The sequence below is a fragment of the Calonectris borealis genome, chromosome 2 (assembly GCF_964195595.1).
Source record: "Calonectris borealis chromosome 2, bCalBor7.hap1.2, whole genome shotgun sequence".
In the NCBI taxonomy this organism is placed as follows: domain Eukaryota; kingdom Metazoa; phylum Chordata; class Aves; order Procellariiformes; family Procellariidae; genus Calonectris; species Calonectris borealis.
The window spans coordinates 28,693,990-28,711,154 of record NC_134313.1 but is presented as its reverse complement, the minus strand read 5'-3'; the positions used below and the strand labels follow the sequence as shown (position 1 = coordinate 28,711,154).

At 39.8% G+C, this 17,165-nt stretch overlaps 1 protein-coding gene across 5 annotated transcripts; it reads left to right on the top strand.

Moving 5' to 3' along the window:
* Positions 1-3,385: 3,385 nt before the first annotated feature.
* On the top strand, positions 3,386-15,250 carry OTUD6B (OTU deubiquitinase 6B). 5 transcript variants are annotated; one of them, XR_012672301.1, is made up of 8 exons: positions 3,387-3,563; positions 6,185-6,339; positions 8,237-8,332; positions 9,764-10,076; positions 11,655-11,716; positions 12,409-12,515; positions 13,047-13,258; positions 14,404-15,250. XR_012672301.1 is itself a non-coding variant. In XM_075141507.1 (7 exons), exons 1-7 carry the CDS (start codon positions 3,473-3,475, stop codon positions 13,129-13,131), a joined length of 909 nt encoding a protein of 302 aa, XP_074997608.1. In that variant the 5' UTR covers positions 3,387-3,472; the 3' UTR covers positions 13,132-15,250. The 5 variants fall into 5 exon arrangements, 2 of the variants coding, with proteins under 2 accessions (XP_074997610.1, XP_074997608.1); XR_012672300.1 differs by having other exon boundaries at positions 13,047-13,440; XR_012672299.1 differs by having other exon boundaries at positions 13,047-13,995.
* The last annotated feature ends 1,915 nt before the right edge of the window (positions 15,251-17,165 follow it).

Sequence of the window (17,165 nt, the reverse complement as noted above, 5' to 3'; positions counted from 1 at the left end):
GAGAATGTCAGTAAATGTTGCTTGCATGGAGCCTATAACTTACAGCTGAGCTAACGCATATCCATAGGAAGGCTTTCAGTCTTGATTTAAAGACTTGTGTGACAATGAAGCTATCACATCCTAGATAAAGTGCTTCACAGTTAGTTACCTCAGATTTCAGTTATCTTTTTTTTTTTTTTCATTTCAGCTTCTAAGCATTATATTTCATTATGACCTTATCTGTTAAACCACCCTTTCTACCCAGGAATCGTAATTAGCCAAGCTGAGCTTACATGCAGTAAGGCTCTATTTAAGTGTTTTAAGAGTGTCAGAGGAAAAACACACAGAGTTTGTGGGGGAAAAAACACGTGTACACGATCCTGATATACACAGTCCTGATGAGCTGGAGGTCAAGAGGTGCCTGAGGAGCCAGGGATCCTGGGGCAAGCAGGCAGGGAGGGGCAGGGCTCCCAGAGCAGGCAGCGCAGGAGGGAGCTTCAGGGCCCTTGGCACAGGCAGGTAGAGCAGGTGGCACGTTTGCAGCCCTGGCATTCCCACACAGACGTCATGATTGCAGATCCTATGATGACGGTTTCCCCAAATTCATAATTTTTTCCTTTCAGAAGATGCTTTCTAGACAGCCAGCAGCCGTTGGTCTTCATTCCCTAAGCCATGCGCATACCTTGTGATACTGGACAGCGTTACTTTCTCAGGTCTCAGCAAATGCCTCCTCCTGTTGCTTGGTTGTTTTTCTCTTGCTCAGCTGCTGCTCTCCTTTGGCGTGCTCAAAGCAGTTGTCTTCATGACTTGCAATGCTGTGTTTTTTTCAACTAGTAACTAGCCATCGGTTGGTTAGTTGTTTATAATGTTGGGTCCTCTGTTTTCAACGATATTTTCAAGGCCTTTGCTGTTATCCCACGTTAAACTCCAGTTCATAACAGCTGTCTGGCACACAGCTCCAGTTCACAAAGGCAGGTTCTCACCACAGACTGATAACGAGCCCCACAGGCCAGGACTGGGGCCTTGTGAAGTCGGCATTGAGCCCGCGGCCTGCTGCTAGCAAGGGTAGTGCTCTTCTTAATAGCTTTCATTTATTCTCGGTCGCACGGAAACAGAGGAAACTCATCTTTAGCTGGCTGTGCAGCGTGACCTCCCCAGCATTTATCGTACTGCTATTCTCTAAAATATACTCCCTCATACTTAGCGTGCCCTAAAATCTCCATTCCTGCGTAACTTTGAGTTCAACTGTGTTCAGGTAAGTGTTGTTCAAATGAGGCTAGCGTATCGTAAGATCACTTTAATCAACCTACCCCCATCATCACTTAGCATTTCACATTTGGTCACCTGAGGTATTTGTTTGGTCGTTGGTATTTATTCTACATTCTCTTTTGGATTACTGCTATGGATATGGCAGAAGTCTGGATTAAAAACCGTAGTCACTACAGGGACCTCACTGGATGTGCCCCTCTGACTGGGGATAGTTGCGCTGGAGGGAAGGAGCTTCTGCTACCTTTTTTTCTGAAAGATTTAAGCTTGTAGTCCCCCAAAACACTGGAGAGCTCAGCCTGCTTGAAGGATGGATTGGGTCATATGTCTGAACATCTAATTACAGTGTCTTGTTATGGTAGAAAGACTATGTTTTTTCTATTTTGCTGTAATTTTATAAAGTTCTAAAAGAAACTAAAATGCAGAAGGTATAAAACAGTATTTATTACTTTTAAATATACAGCACTTTTAAGAACATGTATTAAATGTCAGCATACTCATATATACATACATGTGTGGACAAATAAATGTCACTGACAAACTGATACAGAGCACATATATATGTTAGTCAAGGCAAACCTAATCCAGATTTGTCCTTATTCTGGACTTGCTGATAGTATACAGAAATATTTACAGGCCACCCTAGTAATTTCCAGTGCTAACCTATTTTCCTAGCTAAAAGCCAACCGTCCCCCTCTCATTCTTTTTGGATGAGACTTTTTTTTCCTAGCTGGTCTGTGATCTGTTTTATTCTAACAGGCTGGAAAAAGCAGGTGGAGGTAAGGGAAAAATATATTTCCAGGTATTGATATGCAAATCTGAAAATTATTTATGTTTCAACAGAATTGTAAAGGAGATCTAAAAATTGGGTGGTTCTATACAGCAAGAGAGTTCGATCCATCATCTTACGATTCTGCTTTAGATCCGTTTCCTTTCTTTGCACTTGACAGTGTACTTCATAGAATCAAAACTTTAAAATCATCGAGTCCAACTGTTAACCTAGCACTGCCAAGGCCACCACGTCCTAAGCGCCACATCTACATGTCTTTTAAATACCTCCAGGGAGGTATTCTTATTCTGTTGATAAAAATGTAAAAGAATAATAGCAATGCCGTACCAGTTAAGCACAAACTTACTGTTTCCATTACCAGAGTTTTTGCTCAATTTAAATAATTTTAAACCCAATTAAAATATTAAAGTTTACAAATTGTATTTTGCCCAGATGAACTGAATGTTCCACAAAATAATGTGGGTGACTGCACTGAACAGAAACGTATCTCACTCCACACTAGCACTCAATAAGAATTTGTAGTTCCCACTTTGAGGTGGGGATTTGACCCCAACCAGGAAGTTTGGATTTTACTGTAATAAAAACGTAACACTTTATGACACATAGTTTCACAGCAGTGAGGAGCCACAAATCACGAACACTGCAACTTGAAAAATCAGGAGTCTTTCTGGGTATTTTTTAGCTTTAAGTAACTTCAGCTTGCACACTTGCACACACCAAGGGCACTGTGTATTTTGCACAAGTGAACCGGTTAAATAATTTTTTTCCTTATTGTGATAAATCACGTAAAAACCCTAACCAGTACCTTTCTCACCTCTAGCCTTCCTCTTTAATAAGATTTACCGCTGGTTGAGCTAAACGTACCATTTTTCCTTAGTGAAGACGTGTCCACAGATGTCTTTTACTGGGCAGGAGATGCGAGCAAGCAGCTCCGCAGGCACGCCAGCGGACAGAAAGGGGGGGCGGGGGGGTCGCTTCCCCCGTAAAAACGGCTTTTCCCTCCCCCGCTGTTCTCGTGCTCTCACAACCCGAGCACAAAACAAGCGCTTCCCTTTTCTGCTACGACCCGAGCTGACGGCCCGGGACGTGCGGGCTCAGGAGCGGGGGCAGAGGCCGCTCTTCCCGCCGGCGGGGCGCACGGGGCGGCCCCAGGAGATCGGGGAGGCGGCGACACGGAGACCAACCGGTTCCGGAGGGCGGCGGGCAGCCCACGGAGGAGCCCCATGGGGAGGGGAAGCCGCAGGGGACGCGGGAGGCCGAGCCGGACCCTCCCGCTCGTCCCCCTCACGGCTGAGGCGGCGCCCGGGCGCCTGCGGGCGGTGGGCGGGGCGGCGCTGCCGGAAGTGCGGCGAGCTCCCGCCTCGCGCGGGGTCGGGGGTCAGGCGCGCCGCCGCCGCGGAGAGAGGGCGTCCGGCGGGCGCGGGCCTCCGGGCGCCCATGGAGGGCTCCGGGGACGAGGAGCCGGGGGCTGGCGGGCCGCTGCAGCAGCTGGTGAAGCGGCAGCGCAAGGAGAAGCGGGAGCTCCAGGGTGAGGGGCGCCACGGCCCGGCGGGGGGCGGGAGGGGGAGAGCGGCTCCCTCAGGCGCCCGCCTCGCCGCGGGGAGGTGGCGGGGAGACGCGGGGCGGGCTCGGCGTCCCGCTCTCAGCCTTCCTCTGCAGGACGCTGCGCGGAAGCGAAGCTGGAAGGCCCGGACGGCAGCGGGAGAAGCTCGGAGGGGGCGGGAGGGACGGTGGCGGGCGCGTTCGCCACCGCAGGGCTTCGGACAAGGAGGGAGCGGCCCTCGCACTGCCTTCGCAAGGGGAAAAGGACGTCGGTAATGCAAATGTTGCGTCTTGGCAGAGGTGTCAAAGCCACGCTTTGCTGCTAGGTGTGGTTCTTGTCATGCAGGCGGTCTGCTGAGTTCGCCTTACTGTGATTTTGGGAGCTGAACAATGCTTGAGAGCCGTAACATAATGCTAGGCCGTTAACGTTGTGTTAACGTTTTGCTACTTCGCTTTTAATTAAAGGAGGTGTGTTTTTGTAAGGCATTTTAGATTGAAAAGCCTGCGTAAGGGTCCTTGCTGCCCAGGCAGCTACGTTTCTTTGCTCAAAGTGCAACTGATCTGAAATGAACTTTCACATTCTGTCTAGCCATGGTAAAGTATCTATAGTAGAAGACCTGCGTGGTCTGGCAGTACTACATATGAACTGTTCATAAGCCACGTTTTACCTACCCTGTTACAGTAGATTAATATAATTAAGTAGTTCTGTTAGCTGGATTCTGTTGAGTTGAGTTTTATAGTTGATTACGACCTTTTTGTTAAGCCTTTCTCATTGCTGGTATATTGATACAGCCTTTTCCTTGTTTGGCTTTTTTGGTATGTAATGAAATAGGCCAATCTGCAGCCTTTTATCAGTTAGAGGGTTAAAGAAGAGGACAGACACTATTGGGCTGCGAATTGTCATTAAATCTGTAGGAACTTCCTGTTTTGAGATGCCTTTTCCTCTCTCAAATTTGGTTGAAATTGAGAAGAGGGATAGGAATCAAGCATTGTAATTAGGTGGCTGGAGCACATGGATTGGGAGAGGCTGAGGAACAGAGGATTTCTCCACCTAGAGAAGGTGATAAGGGGGTATGTAATTGCAGTCCTCCACTGCCTAAAGGTGAGAGGGGTATACAGAAGACAGAGCCCCAGTCTTCCCAATTAGGAGAGGTAGGTGACCTATAGACACACATTTTCCCACTTGAAAAATACATTCCTGATAAGTGCAATGATTAACTGTTTGACAGATAGCAAAACAGTTTTTCATAAGAATTAACATCAGGTGCATCTCAGCCTCTGAAAATCCAGCATCTCCTCCAGTTGCTGATCCTTGCCTCCACCACCCCCTATATACTCTCCTTGTGTATTTGTGTTTGCCTCTTAAGTCCCAGATTTCCTTCTTCCCCATTATGTTAATTTTTATGAAAAAAACTGCTTTTCTGTGTGTCAAACTCAGCTGATTCATCTGTGAGGCTGAATGCTTAACATAAATCTTTCAGTGTGAACATTCTTGCTGCCTCCTTTTGAAAAGTTTAATTATCATCACCATCATCTTCAGCTCAATTGTGTCAGTCAAGGGTGAAGGACAGGAAAACTTACCGATGATGAATAGCGAGCAGGGAGTTAAATAATTGGTGCTGTAACTCTAAAACAGTGAATACAGAAGTGACGAGAGCTAGCAGGGTGTGTTCATGTCAGAGCACAGGCTGTGGAAGCTGTGTTTGTTCAGCCTGGAGAAAAAGAGAAGACTATGGCTGTAGTTTCCACTGCGTAATGGAAGGAGCCAGACTCTTCAGAGTAAAGCATAGCGAATGGTCGAGAGACAATAGCTGAAAGTGGTAACAAGAATAATCCTCATGGGAGGAAAAAGGGAAAATATTTTCATAACAAGAATGGTTAAACATTTGAAAAAGCTGCCCAGAAAGGTTGCAGAATGTTCATCCCTGGAGACTTTGCACAATCATCTGAATAAATTCCAGATCAATCTGAATTAACATAACTTGATGTAGCTTTGAATTCAGCCCTGCTTTGAGCAGGAGGTTGAACTAGATGATCTCTGGACATCCTTTCTAACCAAACTATTCTATGTTTTGAGAAGGAGGAGCCCAAACTATTCTATGATGTAAGGAGCCTTGACTTGCAGCCTGAAAATACTTATGGAACTTAACCAAATTGAATGTTTTTTTTTTTCCTTGAATACCCATTTTGCTTTTAGAAACTTTATTTTAAGGATAGGTAAACTCTGTTTTTACTTTTAAGCTGCTACTTGTGTGATCAAAAATTTACACCTATTTTCTGTGTCAGGATTTGAGATCTCGATGCCCAAATAATCTTTTTGAAGGCAACAGGCTGAGGTCTGCTGTGTTGTTGAAGTTCATAAGTATTTATGATAGTAACCCGGCACAAGTTTTTCTCTTCTTCAGATATAACGTTTACATCTTTTAAGAAAAATGTAGCTTCTTTAAAATGTGATAATCGTGAGGGGCAGTCTCATAGCTAAACTGTTAAAACATACTGACACGTTCATATTTGTAAATTTTTTTCTGTATGACTTCCAGTTCTCTTTTCTACAGTGACTGTGGAGTATCTATATTTAGAGGTAATGTTTTATTTCTTCTCTAATAGCAAAAATACAAGGCATGAAAAATGCTGTTCCCAAGAATGATAAAAAGAGACGAAAACAGCTGGCTGATGAAGTTGCCAAGCTAGAGGCAGAACTTGAACAGAAGCACAAGGAGGAATTAAAGCAGCTGAAGGAAGCTTCACCTGAGCAGAATAAGGTAGGTGCCTTAACGTTAGCTGAAGTTGTACAGATACAATTTATGTTAGGACTTCTTTAACTTTTAAAAATTATAATGAAGTAACACTTAAAGTATTTCTCCTTTTCCTTGCTGTATTGGTAACTCTTTCCATCTTTGGAAAGATTCAGCTGTTACAGTGGGTGGGCACTGCTAGAACTGTGGGGTTTTTTTTGTTGTTGTTGAGCAGTATTTGGTTTTGCTCTTAAGGCTACGTTAGTAGCTCAGTTGTCTTAAAGAATTTTTTTTTTTAAGTTCCTGTTATATTGACACTCTAATTATCTTATGTAGACTACTGGAGTATTGTTGGCCTTCAGTAGGGATTTGACTGATGCAGTGTGTTTTGTCTTGCAATTCTGTCAACAATGTAACTGACCTTTTCGTAAGAAGACATTTTCTGTGGTGATGAGAATTGTCTTCTTAAATGCTACTGTTCTGCCATGTTGGCAACATAGCTACATACTTAAATGCTTCCAGTTTGCTATTTGATGGCAAACCACTTAATTTTAACAGAGGCTTAGCATTATTCAAATTTAGCTGCAGAAAATATGACCACCTGAGTAAACCAGATACTACTTGTGTGACATACAAAAATTCACCTATGTTTTAGCACTTAATAAGTGGAGTGTTGGAAACTCCTGTTACAGTGAATTTGCAATCCATAGACTTAATTCTGTGTATCCAGTACTGAAAAGAACTCTTTGTATCATGTGCCTGAATTTAAGGACTGTTTGTGCAAGCAGGCCTATTCATATACTTTCTCCTACCGGGGAATAGAACTTATGGCTATCTGTGAATGATGCTAATGCTCTATGCTCATACATCTCCTTAAGTGTTTCCCTAACAGTGTGTGTCTTTTGGCTGTTTAAGTCTTGTAAAGAAACAAACAAAAACCTGTCTGCCTGATGCTTTCTGGACTAGGTGTTTTCTGATTAGTGACCTAACAAAGAGTTAGGCAGAATGTACTTTTGTTTGAAAATGAGAGTGAAAATATTTCTGAATGACTTTTAGGAAAATAGACTTGATTGAGAAGCATCTGCTGAGAATCCTTGTGGAAAAAAGTTTTCAATTGCAAGAGTTATGACCCTATAACAATCTTCTGTATTAGTTTTTAATCAGATGCTTAAGCAGATGATTAATGCATAAGCATTAAACATAATGCTTTTGTTTACCTGTATCTTAGATTAGTTTCAAGAGTTTGTTTTATTTTGCTAAATGAGCAGTTAAAACTTTATCATGAAGGACCTTTCAAGCTAAAATCCTTGCCCTGGACATAGCTTTGCCTGAGAGGATTTTGTTTTGAGATGTATGGTTTCCTTCACTTCTCAACTTTTTTATTCGGATTGAAACATGTCCATGCTTCCAAGGGTGAGATCTAGTTCATACTGTTATGGGGATAGCTTTGCCATTTTTCTTGAGAAGTGCCACCTCCCTGTCTTTTCCAACTGCTGGTTATGCTTTGGAATAGAAGGTGGAGCCTTCTCCTGCTTTAATTGTCACTTGATAATGCCTGTTGGGGTACTTCAGTTGGCTGGTGTGGTGAGGAAAACTTTCCCTTTCAGCCAGTAAGCAGTGTTTACACTTCAGTGTGAAAGCTTGTAAGAGAACATATAGATTAAATTTGAGATGCGCGGTTCATAACTGTATCTTTGTTGAGAGTACAGGAAGAAGTAATAAAATGCATGACAGTGGTTTGGGATGTGAAATGCTTTACTTTTGGCTTTGGCAGGTTCTGTGCTGTACACAGATCTTTGTGGTTAAACTTCATAAATATACCGTTATAATTACCTGGGAACAGAACTTAAAACTGTTTCAGGAGATGCACATCTCAGTTATCATTTATACTAATAAGAACATTTAACATTTTTTTTCTTCTTAGACAGATTCTATAGCTGATGGGGTTGCAAATTTAGAGCTTGAAGGAGTAGAGCAACAGATTCAGCATCCTCGAATATCAAAAGCACAGAAGAGGCGGGTATGACTTAACATTTAAAAATTTTACAAATATGTGATTGAAGTTATATTCACTTAACTGTAATAACCGAAGTTAAACAATTTTGCAGGGGACATTACCTGGCTAATTCAGTATTGATGCTGTACCTACTGGGTGCCTTGAAAATCTGTAAAGCTGCTACCTAGAGATATGTAAGCATTTTATAAATAGTTGTACTTTTTTTACCCTCAGCCATGAGCTGGAAACCAAAATAGCTCGGGAGATGGGAGCCGGAAAAAACAAATGATGAAAAGCAAATGATTTTAAAAGAATTTCACTAAAAACATTAATAAAGAAATAAAGTAATTGAATTAAAATAATGTAAAATACTATGTGGAAAACATGCAAGTAATAGACTTTACACATTTAACGAAGGACATTAATACTGAAATTCTTGTAAATTTTTAAGTTGTTAAGAAACATACCTGGTGTCCAGGTCATTAGGGTTAAATCTTGTTAAGCTTCAGATGTTAAATTGTGGTGGATAAACGTTCTCATTGTACCTGCATGAATGTTGGTTCAGGGCTAGAGGAGCACTGCTTTATTGCAGAGTCCATCCCCTGTTACATGATCACTACTGCAGACCTGCCTTGTAACAAACATGAGAAAAGGATGTTCTTAATTCATCACACCATGTCTAGGCAAACTAGAAACTCTGTAGTCCAGTTTTCCGATATTGTGGTCACCTAAACCAGTCTGGTCTTGATTTGTGGTGAATTTTAAGTGTAAAAGGGAAAAGATCATTCTCTGTACTGCTTCCTTTTTTATTTGCTCGTTTACTTTGACTCTTATTCCCTTGTTAACTTAAGCGTAAATTTACGAAGTATTCTATAAAAGTCATTTTTATGTTATATATTATTATATCCCCTCTGGTATTCTCTGTATGCATTCTTATCCGTCCTTTAGGTTAGGAGCAGTCTTTTATGATGTATAGTACCTAGCTTGAGGGAGTTTCATGACATGAGCTCCATTATGCAATCATATGTGTAAGTGGTAGATCGCACACTTATGAAAGAGCAATATTTTCTGTTGTTTAATTAGAATTCTCATACTTGAGTTGTTTGCCAGTGTGGTGAAATAGGTGATCCTGAAGAAATGACTACTATTAATAGCCTTTGTACAGGTGTTGTAAAGTGTTATTTTGCATCTTGATATAATTAAGATTTCTCCTGTCACATAATTTTGGGTGTGGTGTCAGAGGCAGTTAGGATATATTGGTCACTTACCATTTGCTAAAGTTTGGGTTTAGGAGGTCTCTAAGATTTGGTAGTACTGATTCAGGAGAACATTTCACAGTTATGAATGTACTGAGAAAACATTTGAAGAGTTAGAAGCAAGCACTAGGCCAAGAACTGTACAGGCATCTTCTAAATTTTAACATTTGATGTAATTTTTATGTGTTTTTAATCTAAGGAAAAAAAAGCTGCCTTGGAGAAAGAAAGAGAAGAAAGGATAGCTGAAGCTGAGATAGAAAATTTAACGGGTGCTAGACATCTTGAAAGTCAGAAACTTGCCTTCCTATTGGCAGCGAGGCACTTAGAGATTAAACAGATCCCTTCAGATGGCCATTGCATGTACAGAGCTATTGAAGATCAGCTCAAGGATCGCCAAAATTCCTGGACTGTTGCAACTTTGAGGAACCAAACAGCAAAGTATATGCACAGTCACTTTGAGGACTTCCTGCCATTTCTTACCAACCCTAGTACTGGAGACATGTATAGCAGAGGTAAGACTTGTGGCATAAGAGATTTTAAAAACTGTTATAACTATTTCTGGTAATTCTTAATCTCAGTTGCAGCTGAATTGGGACTAACCCATTATGGTGTTTGTTCCTGAATTTTGTTACTTTGTTGGTTCGGCTGTGTTCTGTGGAACACAGATTATGATCCGCTGTGAAACTTGGTAGCCCTGAGTCTTTGTAATTTATCTTTTTTTTTTTTTTTAAACGTAATCTAGCAAACATTATTCCCCGTTTAAAAAAAAAAAAATCAGAATTTGCTGGTTACTAGATGATAATCATGTTCTGGGATGTGATTTAAGTTGTATTATAAACAGCTTGTCTACCAGGTTAGGGGTGATTTTTTGACAACTTTTGTATTGGTGTTTTCAATTTACTTAGAAAAGCTGTTAAAAATGAGTGTGAAATTCAAGCAAATCTTAATAGTTTGCATAGGTGCTTTTTCTTATTCTACCCTTTATTTTCACTGTTTACGTTAGGCCTTTTGGAGCCCTTTCTTATAAACAGACTAAACTAAAAATAAAATGTCATTTAGTGTGGAGCAATGGTGTAGACTGAGTAAATGCAGTTAAATGGAATTTTTGTACTTCTTATTTGAGCAATACATAGTTCATTGATTTCTTACTGCATGTCTGGAACACCATGCAAATGACTTTATACATTTTTTTTAACTTACTGCTACATTCATTTAATAGTTATTGCTGTGGATTTCATTTGGTGACTGGGGGCTGTTTTGAAGTAGAAGGCATCTTTCCCATGTTGACAGAGATAATTGTCGCAGGATAAATGTGCCCCAAGAGGAGACTGAAAGAAGTTCTGCAGAGCAGCAGGGAGTTGTGGTTTTCTTATGTCTCAAGTCTGTTATAAGAGGAATGTATGAAAAACAATTCGGAGCAGTCTTCAGAAAATCTGTTCTTTCTTTATCAGAATCTATTCATAGGGTTCAGAAGCCTGAAGGTTGTAACTTACAAATTTGAAAGCTTGGTTTCTGTAAAACATGATCTGCAAAAGGTTTATTTAGCTATTTACAAAGGAACTACTGGAAATAAATACTTCAGAGGTTAAATACAAGGCAGCTAATTTGGAAATTTAAAAAAACCCCAACTGTTGAAGTACATACAGTTACAAGATTGAAAAAACATACCTGACACCTAGCTAACGTAAGAACTAAGCATACTACTTGTTATCACATTCTCTTCTAGGGTCTTAAAACAACACCCTCTGAAACTTAACAGGAGGAAAACTGTATGCAATTTCATGGTTGTTGTTAACAGTTCCCTGACTAAAAAGTTTAAAATATAAACCTGTACTTGTTTTTATTCCCATACTTGTTTTTATTCCTGTCTTCAGTCTTAATTTTTCATTCTAAAACAGCTATGGGGTTTTTTTTTTCCCTTCTGTTTTTTTTTGTTTTCCTTTCCTTCTCTTCACTGAACATACTGTTTTCCTGTATAATGTGTTTGGACTTCTCAGGTTCTGGTTCTTCATTGTACAATCAGTATTTTTCCTCAGTTGCTTGTTCTCAAATAAGAGAAGTACTAAAAGTTGTCTTTTCTTTCCTTACAGAGGAATTTGAAAAATACTGTGATGATATAGCAAATACAGCTGCATGGGGTGGTCAGCTGGAAGTAAGTATTGTATTGATAATTTTTATTTGTGGAATTCTGAAGTGGGTGAATATACCTTCAAAAAAGGGCTTCTTAAGGAAGAATACCTGAAGGCATAAGGGAACATAGTCATAAGTAGTTTATCAAAAACTTTCTCCTATCGTTACAAATTTTTTTCCCAAATTAGTAGCTTTTCTGATGGTGCGCCGCTGTTCTGATGTATTTGATGACATGCAAGTTAATGAATTCAGTAGTTCTAAATATCTTTAGAAAGACTGACAGTACGAGTGGGGGAAAACTTTCTAAGGAGAAAGCATTTTATTTTGCAGACTTAGATGGTAGCAAAGCTGACTAGAGCAGAGCAGTGTTAGTTTTTTGTAATGTAAACCAGAACTTGAGCTTGAGAAAATACGTATTTACTTTAGTTTATGTCTTATTTACTGTTTTATGGAAGAGTAGTTACCAAATTACTGAAGATAGCCCAATGTTACCTGTGTTGTATTATCAAAACAATGATTAATTTAAAGCAACTTGTTTTCAATTAAAGTTTAAAAAGTTAAAATAATTTTGCTTATTTTAATACAGTTTATTTTCTAACAATATTTGAAATATTATGCCTGAACTCATGTCTGCTAAAACTAAATGCCATGTCTTCCTCTCTCCTCCCTACATTGGATTTAATCCTATTATTGAATTGTTTTTATGCCTTAAAGCTAAGGGCTTTGTCGCACATTTTGCAAACACCTATTGAAGTAGTGCAAATGGATTCCCCTCCCATTATTGTTGGTGAAGAATATTCAGGCAAACCAATCATACTTGTGTAAGTATGTAATTTTATCCCTTCTTAAAGTTAGTGCACTTATTTCTGTAGCAGAGGGCTCAGCTTTGATTCTCACCTGCTCTTTTATTTTCTGTTATGTGTCTGATGTTGAAACGCTGCTTGAGTAATGATCTTGCAGGTCAGAAATTATTTTTATGATTGACATAGTTATTTTAAAGATATTTAATTAAGAGTTCTTAAAGTGCTGACAATCAGTCTGAAGTGTGATTCAGTCACTGCTTTATAGAATGCTACAAGGTCATTTTACCTGCTAGGTAATTAGAAAATAGTAGTGAAATTGATATAAGATGCAGCAGAAAACTTTTTTCTTCTCTTCAAAGTTTAGATCAATCTGTGCCTGGAAGTCACCAGGATTAAACTGTCTTTATTAATACTCTATATTTAATGACCCTATATATTTTCTGTGCTAAAACCTGAATTTATTTAAGCTGTCTTCCAGTGCTGTTAATGTTTGGCATGACGTATACGTTTCGTTAAACTGAACACTAATTCTGTAACTTTTTTTTTTAGGTATATGAGACATGCCTATGGATTAGGAGAACATTACAATTCTGTAAAACTTCTAACAGATGCTGCTACAGAAAACAGCAGCTAGCATACAAAAGTCATAAATCCACATGGATAACAGTTGCATCTTGATGTGTTGGGCTCCAGACAATTTCCAGACAGGCTGGAAAGTAAAACTAGATGAAATGGATTAAAAATGAAAAAAAGAATACAAGGTTTGACTGTGAATCAGAAATAGCTCTTGATTTAAAACAAAACCAAACCGAAACCATACAACAGTATTTTGAACTTGTTGGTATTAATCATGTTTAGAAGATCTTCTCTGAAATGGTGGCTGCGTAGATCAGAAATTTTTTTTTTAATAGACCTTCATCCCATGCTGCAGTGAAAATACCAAGTAGGAAATGTTTTGTTTAATCTGCATTTCTGCTGAAGAATTAAGATTACCTGAAGGTTCCTGTTACGTTATTTCTGGCAGATTTTGATGTCATGGAAGAGTTAAGGCATTTAAAATAATTGATTTTATTTTGATTGATGGAATATCCTCTACACTGTTTCTTTAGTTCTATCAGGATCTAGCTTTAATGCTGTAGTAGGGATCCCCTTCTTTATTTGGGCAGACAAGAGCTGGAGGCAAATCCAGTAGTAGAATATCTTGCTTGGCTGAAGGAATTGCACAATCTTTTTATTTTAAAGACTTTCATCTAAGATTTTTACCAAGGTTTGAGGACTTCACTTTTTTTTTTTTTTTGCACTTGGCAGTAGGAACTGAATGAATGCTTGATGCTGTTCCTAGTACTGAATCTGTAGGAAGAGCATTGTTGTTTATGACTATACATCATAACATTGATGCAAGTTAACTGTGCTGTTCATCCTTCATAGTCTTTCATCTGTGCATTTTGATGATACAGAAATCTGACAAATAAAAAGCTCCTCAATGTCCTCACCTCAGGTAGAGAAACTCAACTGAACTGATCATTTATGGATCTGCTGCTAATCTAAGCACTTTCGTGATCTAAAGTGTCGTGTTTTATAATGCTTAAAACAGCTGGTTGCATACAGGTGTAAAAATAACCACCTTGGGTCTTGTCAGTAACTTCAAAGGTGATCTGCAGACGAATTAAGTTTATTTTCATTGCTCCTTATGATGCACAGAGACTTGAAAGGTGAGGTTTGTTAATATGGCTTGACATTTTACGTAGAAACGTAGATTTTTGTCTTTAAGTCACTGTAAATGTGACTCCAAAATTAGCAGCATACTGAAACCAAAGTTGTAATGCAATTGTTTTTTAACAATAGAAGTGATTTTTTCTTTTTTTAAAAGCCTTAGTCAATAACATGATGATTGTCTGTATTTTAGTGCTGATGAGTTGGTTTGGAGAAAAGCGATTCAGGTCAAGTTGAAACACCTTTGCCCTGATTTGAGGATTATGAGCTAACAGTGCACATCTTGTAGTCCTTCAGTGAAGCTAGCCAGCAGATTGACATTCCTGGGACTTACCAATTGGAAAGAAAAATCTGCTCTTACTTAAGAAGGAGGAGATAAGTATTCACTTTATGGATCAGATTATGTCTGATTTAAAGCACTTTGAGAGAGGTGGGGAGGGGAAATCGGACAATTATAGCAGGGGCTTTTGGACAAGCAGAACTTGAATTATGACTTCTTTAGACTGGTGCCTGCCAGGAGAACAAAGTATTAACCAGATGAGGAGTTTTTACATCCTTATTTATCTGATACAGTATAGCAAATATAGCTGTATTCATAGCAGCTGGTTTACTGTAGAATTTGGTTTACTACCTTGATTGTATAAAACAACGTTTTTAATTTCAAGCAAAAAATTGGATACAACAGTATGGAAAAAGTGTCTCTATTTGTAATACCACTATGAATTTCACTAAAAATAATAATCAGAAATACTCTTCTCTCTGTTCCTTAGAATTGATGTGATATGAAATGCACATGCTGCATTTTATAGATACCCTGTGAAAAAAGGTCTTTGGTTTATTGGATTTTCATTCTCGTTTGATTAACTGACAGAGGAAAGATGCCAGAATCGTGGAATGCCTGTACCAACAGTTTGTCCTGTTGAAGATGTTTACAATTTGTATAAAGCGAAATAATGTTTTAATATAGTGAGTGAAAGATCCTTGCTCATGCTGTGTGGGACTTGCCAAAAAAGTAATAAATCAGTTTATTTGTGGCAAAACTTGTTGTGGTCACTTTTTATTTTGTACTTAGTTTGTTCACTTCTTAATTCCTAGTATTAATAAGTTTACTTATTTAATTTTTATGGCTTTAGGGTCCACTGTAGTATGAATTCTCCAACAACTGACTATTCCTGTTCAAGCAGACAAAGCTTTACTCTTTATGAAGTTGTTTCTCAGCGTTTTAGCAGTTAAACTTGAACTGTTCTGAAAAGCTGTATTTGAAAATGCTATTGAACTCCTCCGTACATAAAAATGATCAAGTGAAACAGAGGTTTTTTTCAGAATTTAGCTTTTAATTTCTTTGTCAGATTACATTTTCTTTGCAAAACAGCACTACCTATTTTGAGTTTATATGTATTTAAGTAGCTTTTCTTGCTTTTATCTAGAATTCATTGATGTCGGTTTCTTCAGCCGCTATTTCTTTTAAGGGCTGTTAGGTAATTTTTTCGCAAGATTAGTTAATATTAGTTTCCAGTAGGAATGCTCACATGAACGGGGTGAAAACTGTCTGGTGGTCTGCAATAAATTGCGTACAATATTCTTAAAGGGAAGAACTTGCTTTCTTGTTGAAAGCAGCGGATACAGAGGTAGGCTGTGAGGTCCCGAGGAACCCCTGGGATGATGTGCGCTCCCAGGGGCAGTGTCACCTGGCAGTGACACAAGCGGTGGCATCGCCGGCGGGGCTGCGCAACAGCCCCCGAGCTGGGCCTCGCTGGGGCACAGGAGAGACCAACCTCCCCTCGCATTTAGCATTCGTCCCTCTCCCCATCACTTAGTCCGCACCTGGTCTCTGCTCTCCCGTGTGTCCCTGGTAGAGTGGGTTGCAGCCAGCACCAGAAAGCAGGTGGGAGCACAGGCCTGTCATAAATTATTTAAATATTTGTTGTGGTTTAACCTGGCAGACGGCCAAATACCACGCAGCCGCTCGCTCACTCTCGCCCCCCACAGTGGGACAGGGAGAGAATTAGAAGAGTAAGAGTGAGAAAAACTCATGGGTTGAGATAAAGACAGTTTAATAGAACAGAAAAGGGAAAGTAATAATAAATAATGATAGAATATACAAAATGAGTGATGCACAATGCAATTGCTCACCACCCGCGCTGACCGATAACCAAGTAGTGATCGCTACATCCTGGATCACACCTATCATTCATATACTGAGTATGATGTCACATGGTATGGAATACCCCGTTGGCCAGCTGGGCTAGCTCTCCTGGCTGTGCTCCCTCCCAGCCTAGCTTGGTAGCATAGAAGCTGTCCTTGACAAGGTACTTAGCAACAACTGAAAACATCAGTGTGTTACCAACGTTCTTCTCATACTAAATCCAAAACACAGCACTAGGAAGAAATTTAACTCCATCCCAGCCGAAACCAGGACAATATTCCATGACTTTAAGGATTTTTTTAAAAGAAAGAAATAATATAAAATGCAATGAAGCAATGAAGTTCCTTTTGCACGTTTGTACAATTCTCATAACCTGTTGTGCTTACATATAGTAAAATATTACACCAAAGCTAAAACACTGTGAAGAGGGGAATTGGTTTCACAACCACTTGCCTCGAGGCAAAACTGTCGCTAGAGGCGCTTTTTGCTTCCTGCCCATGCTCTGTCCTTTCCGTCTCCTTTTTAACGGGCAGTTCAACAGGAGCTGTGACAGGGCCCAGTGAAAAAACAAGGCTGAAATTTCGGCTCTATGCAGAGCACATCCCCTCTTATGAATTCACTAATGTGTGACAGTTGAGTAAGTGGAGATGGGCAGCATCTCTTTCGTAGATGATACGCGTGGATGATACGTGTCGCAGTGCAGACAAGCCGTGGTGTATGTTCTGGAAGTCCTGATCAGACTGGGTGTGCTGGATAAGAGGCATCTTCACGGGTGCAACAGCCTTCATGCTAAAGCAGTGAATGCTGAA

Bases quoted from the DNA above. Each gene is read 5' to 3' on its own strand.
- OTUD6B (XM_075141507.1), top strand. From the start codon at position 3,473: ATGGAGGGCTCCGGGGACGAGGAGCCGGGGGCTGGCGGGCCGCTGCAG. The intron at 10,077-11,654 runs GTAAGACTTGTG...CTTTCCTTACAG, and splicing joins TGGAGACATGTATAGCAGAG to AGGAATTTGAAAAATACTGT. The intron at 12,516-13,046 runs GTAAGTATGTAA...TTTTTTTTTTAG, and splicing joins GGCAAACCAATCATACTTGT to GTATATGAGACATGCCTATG.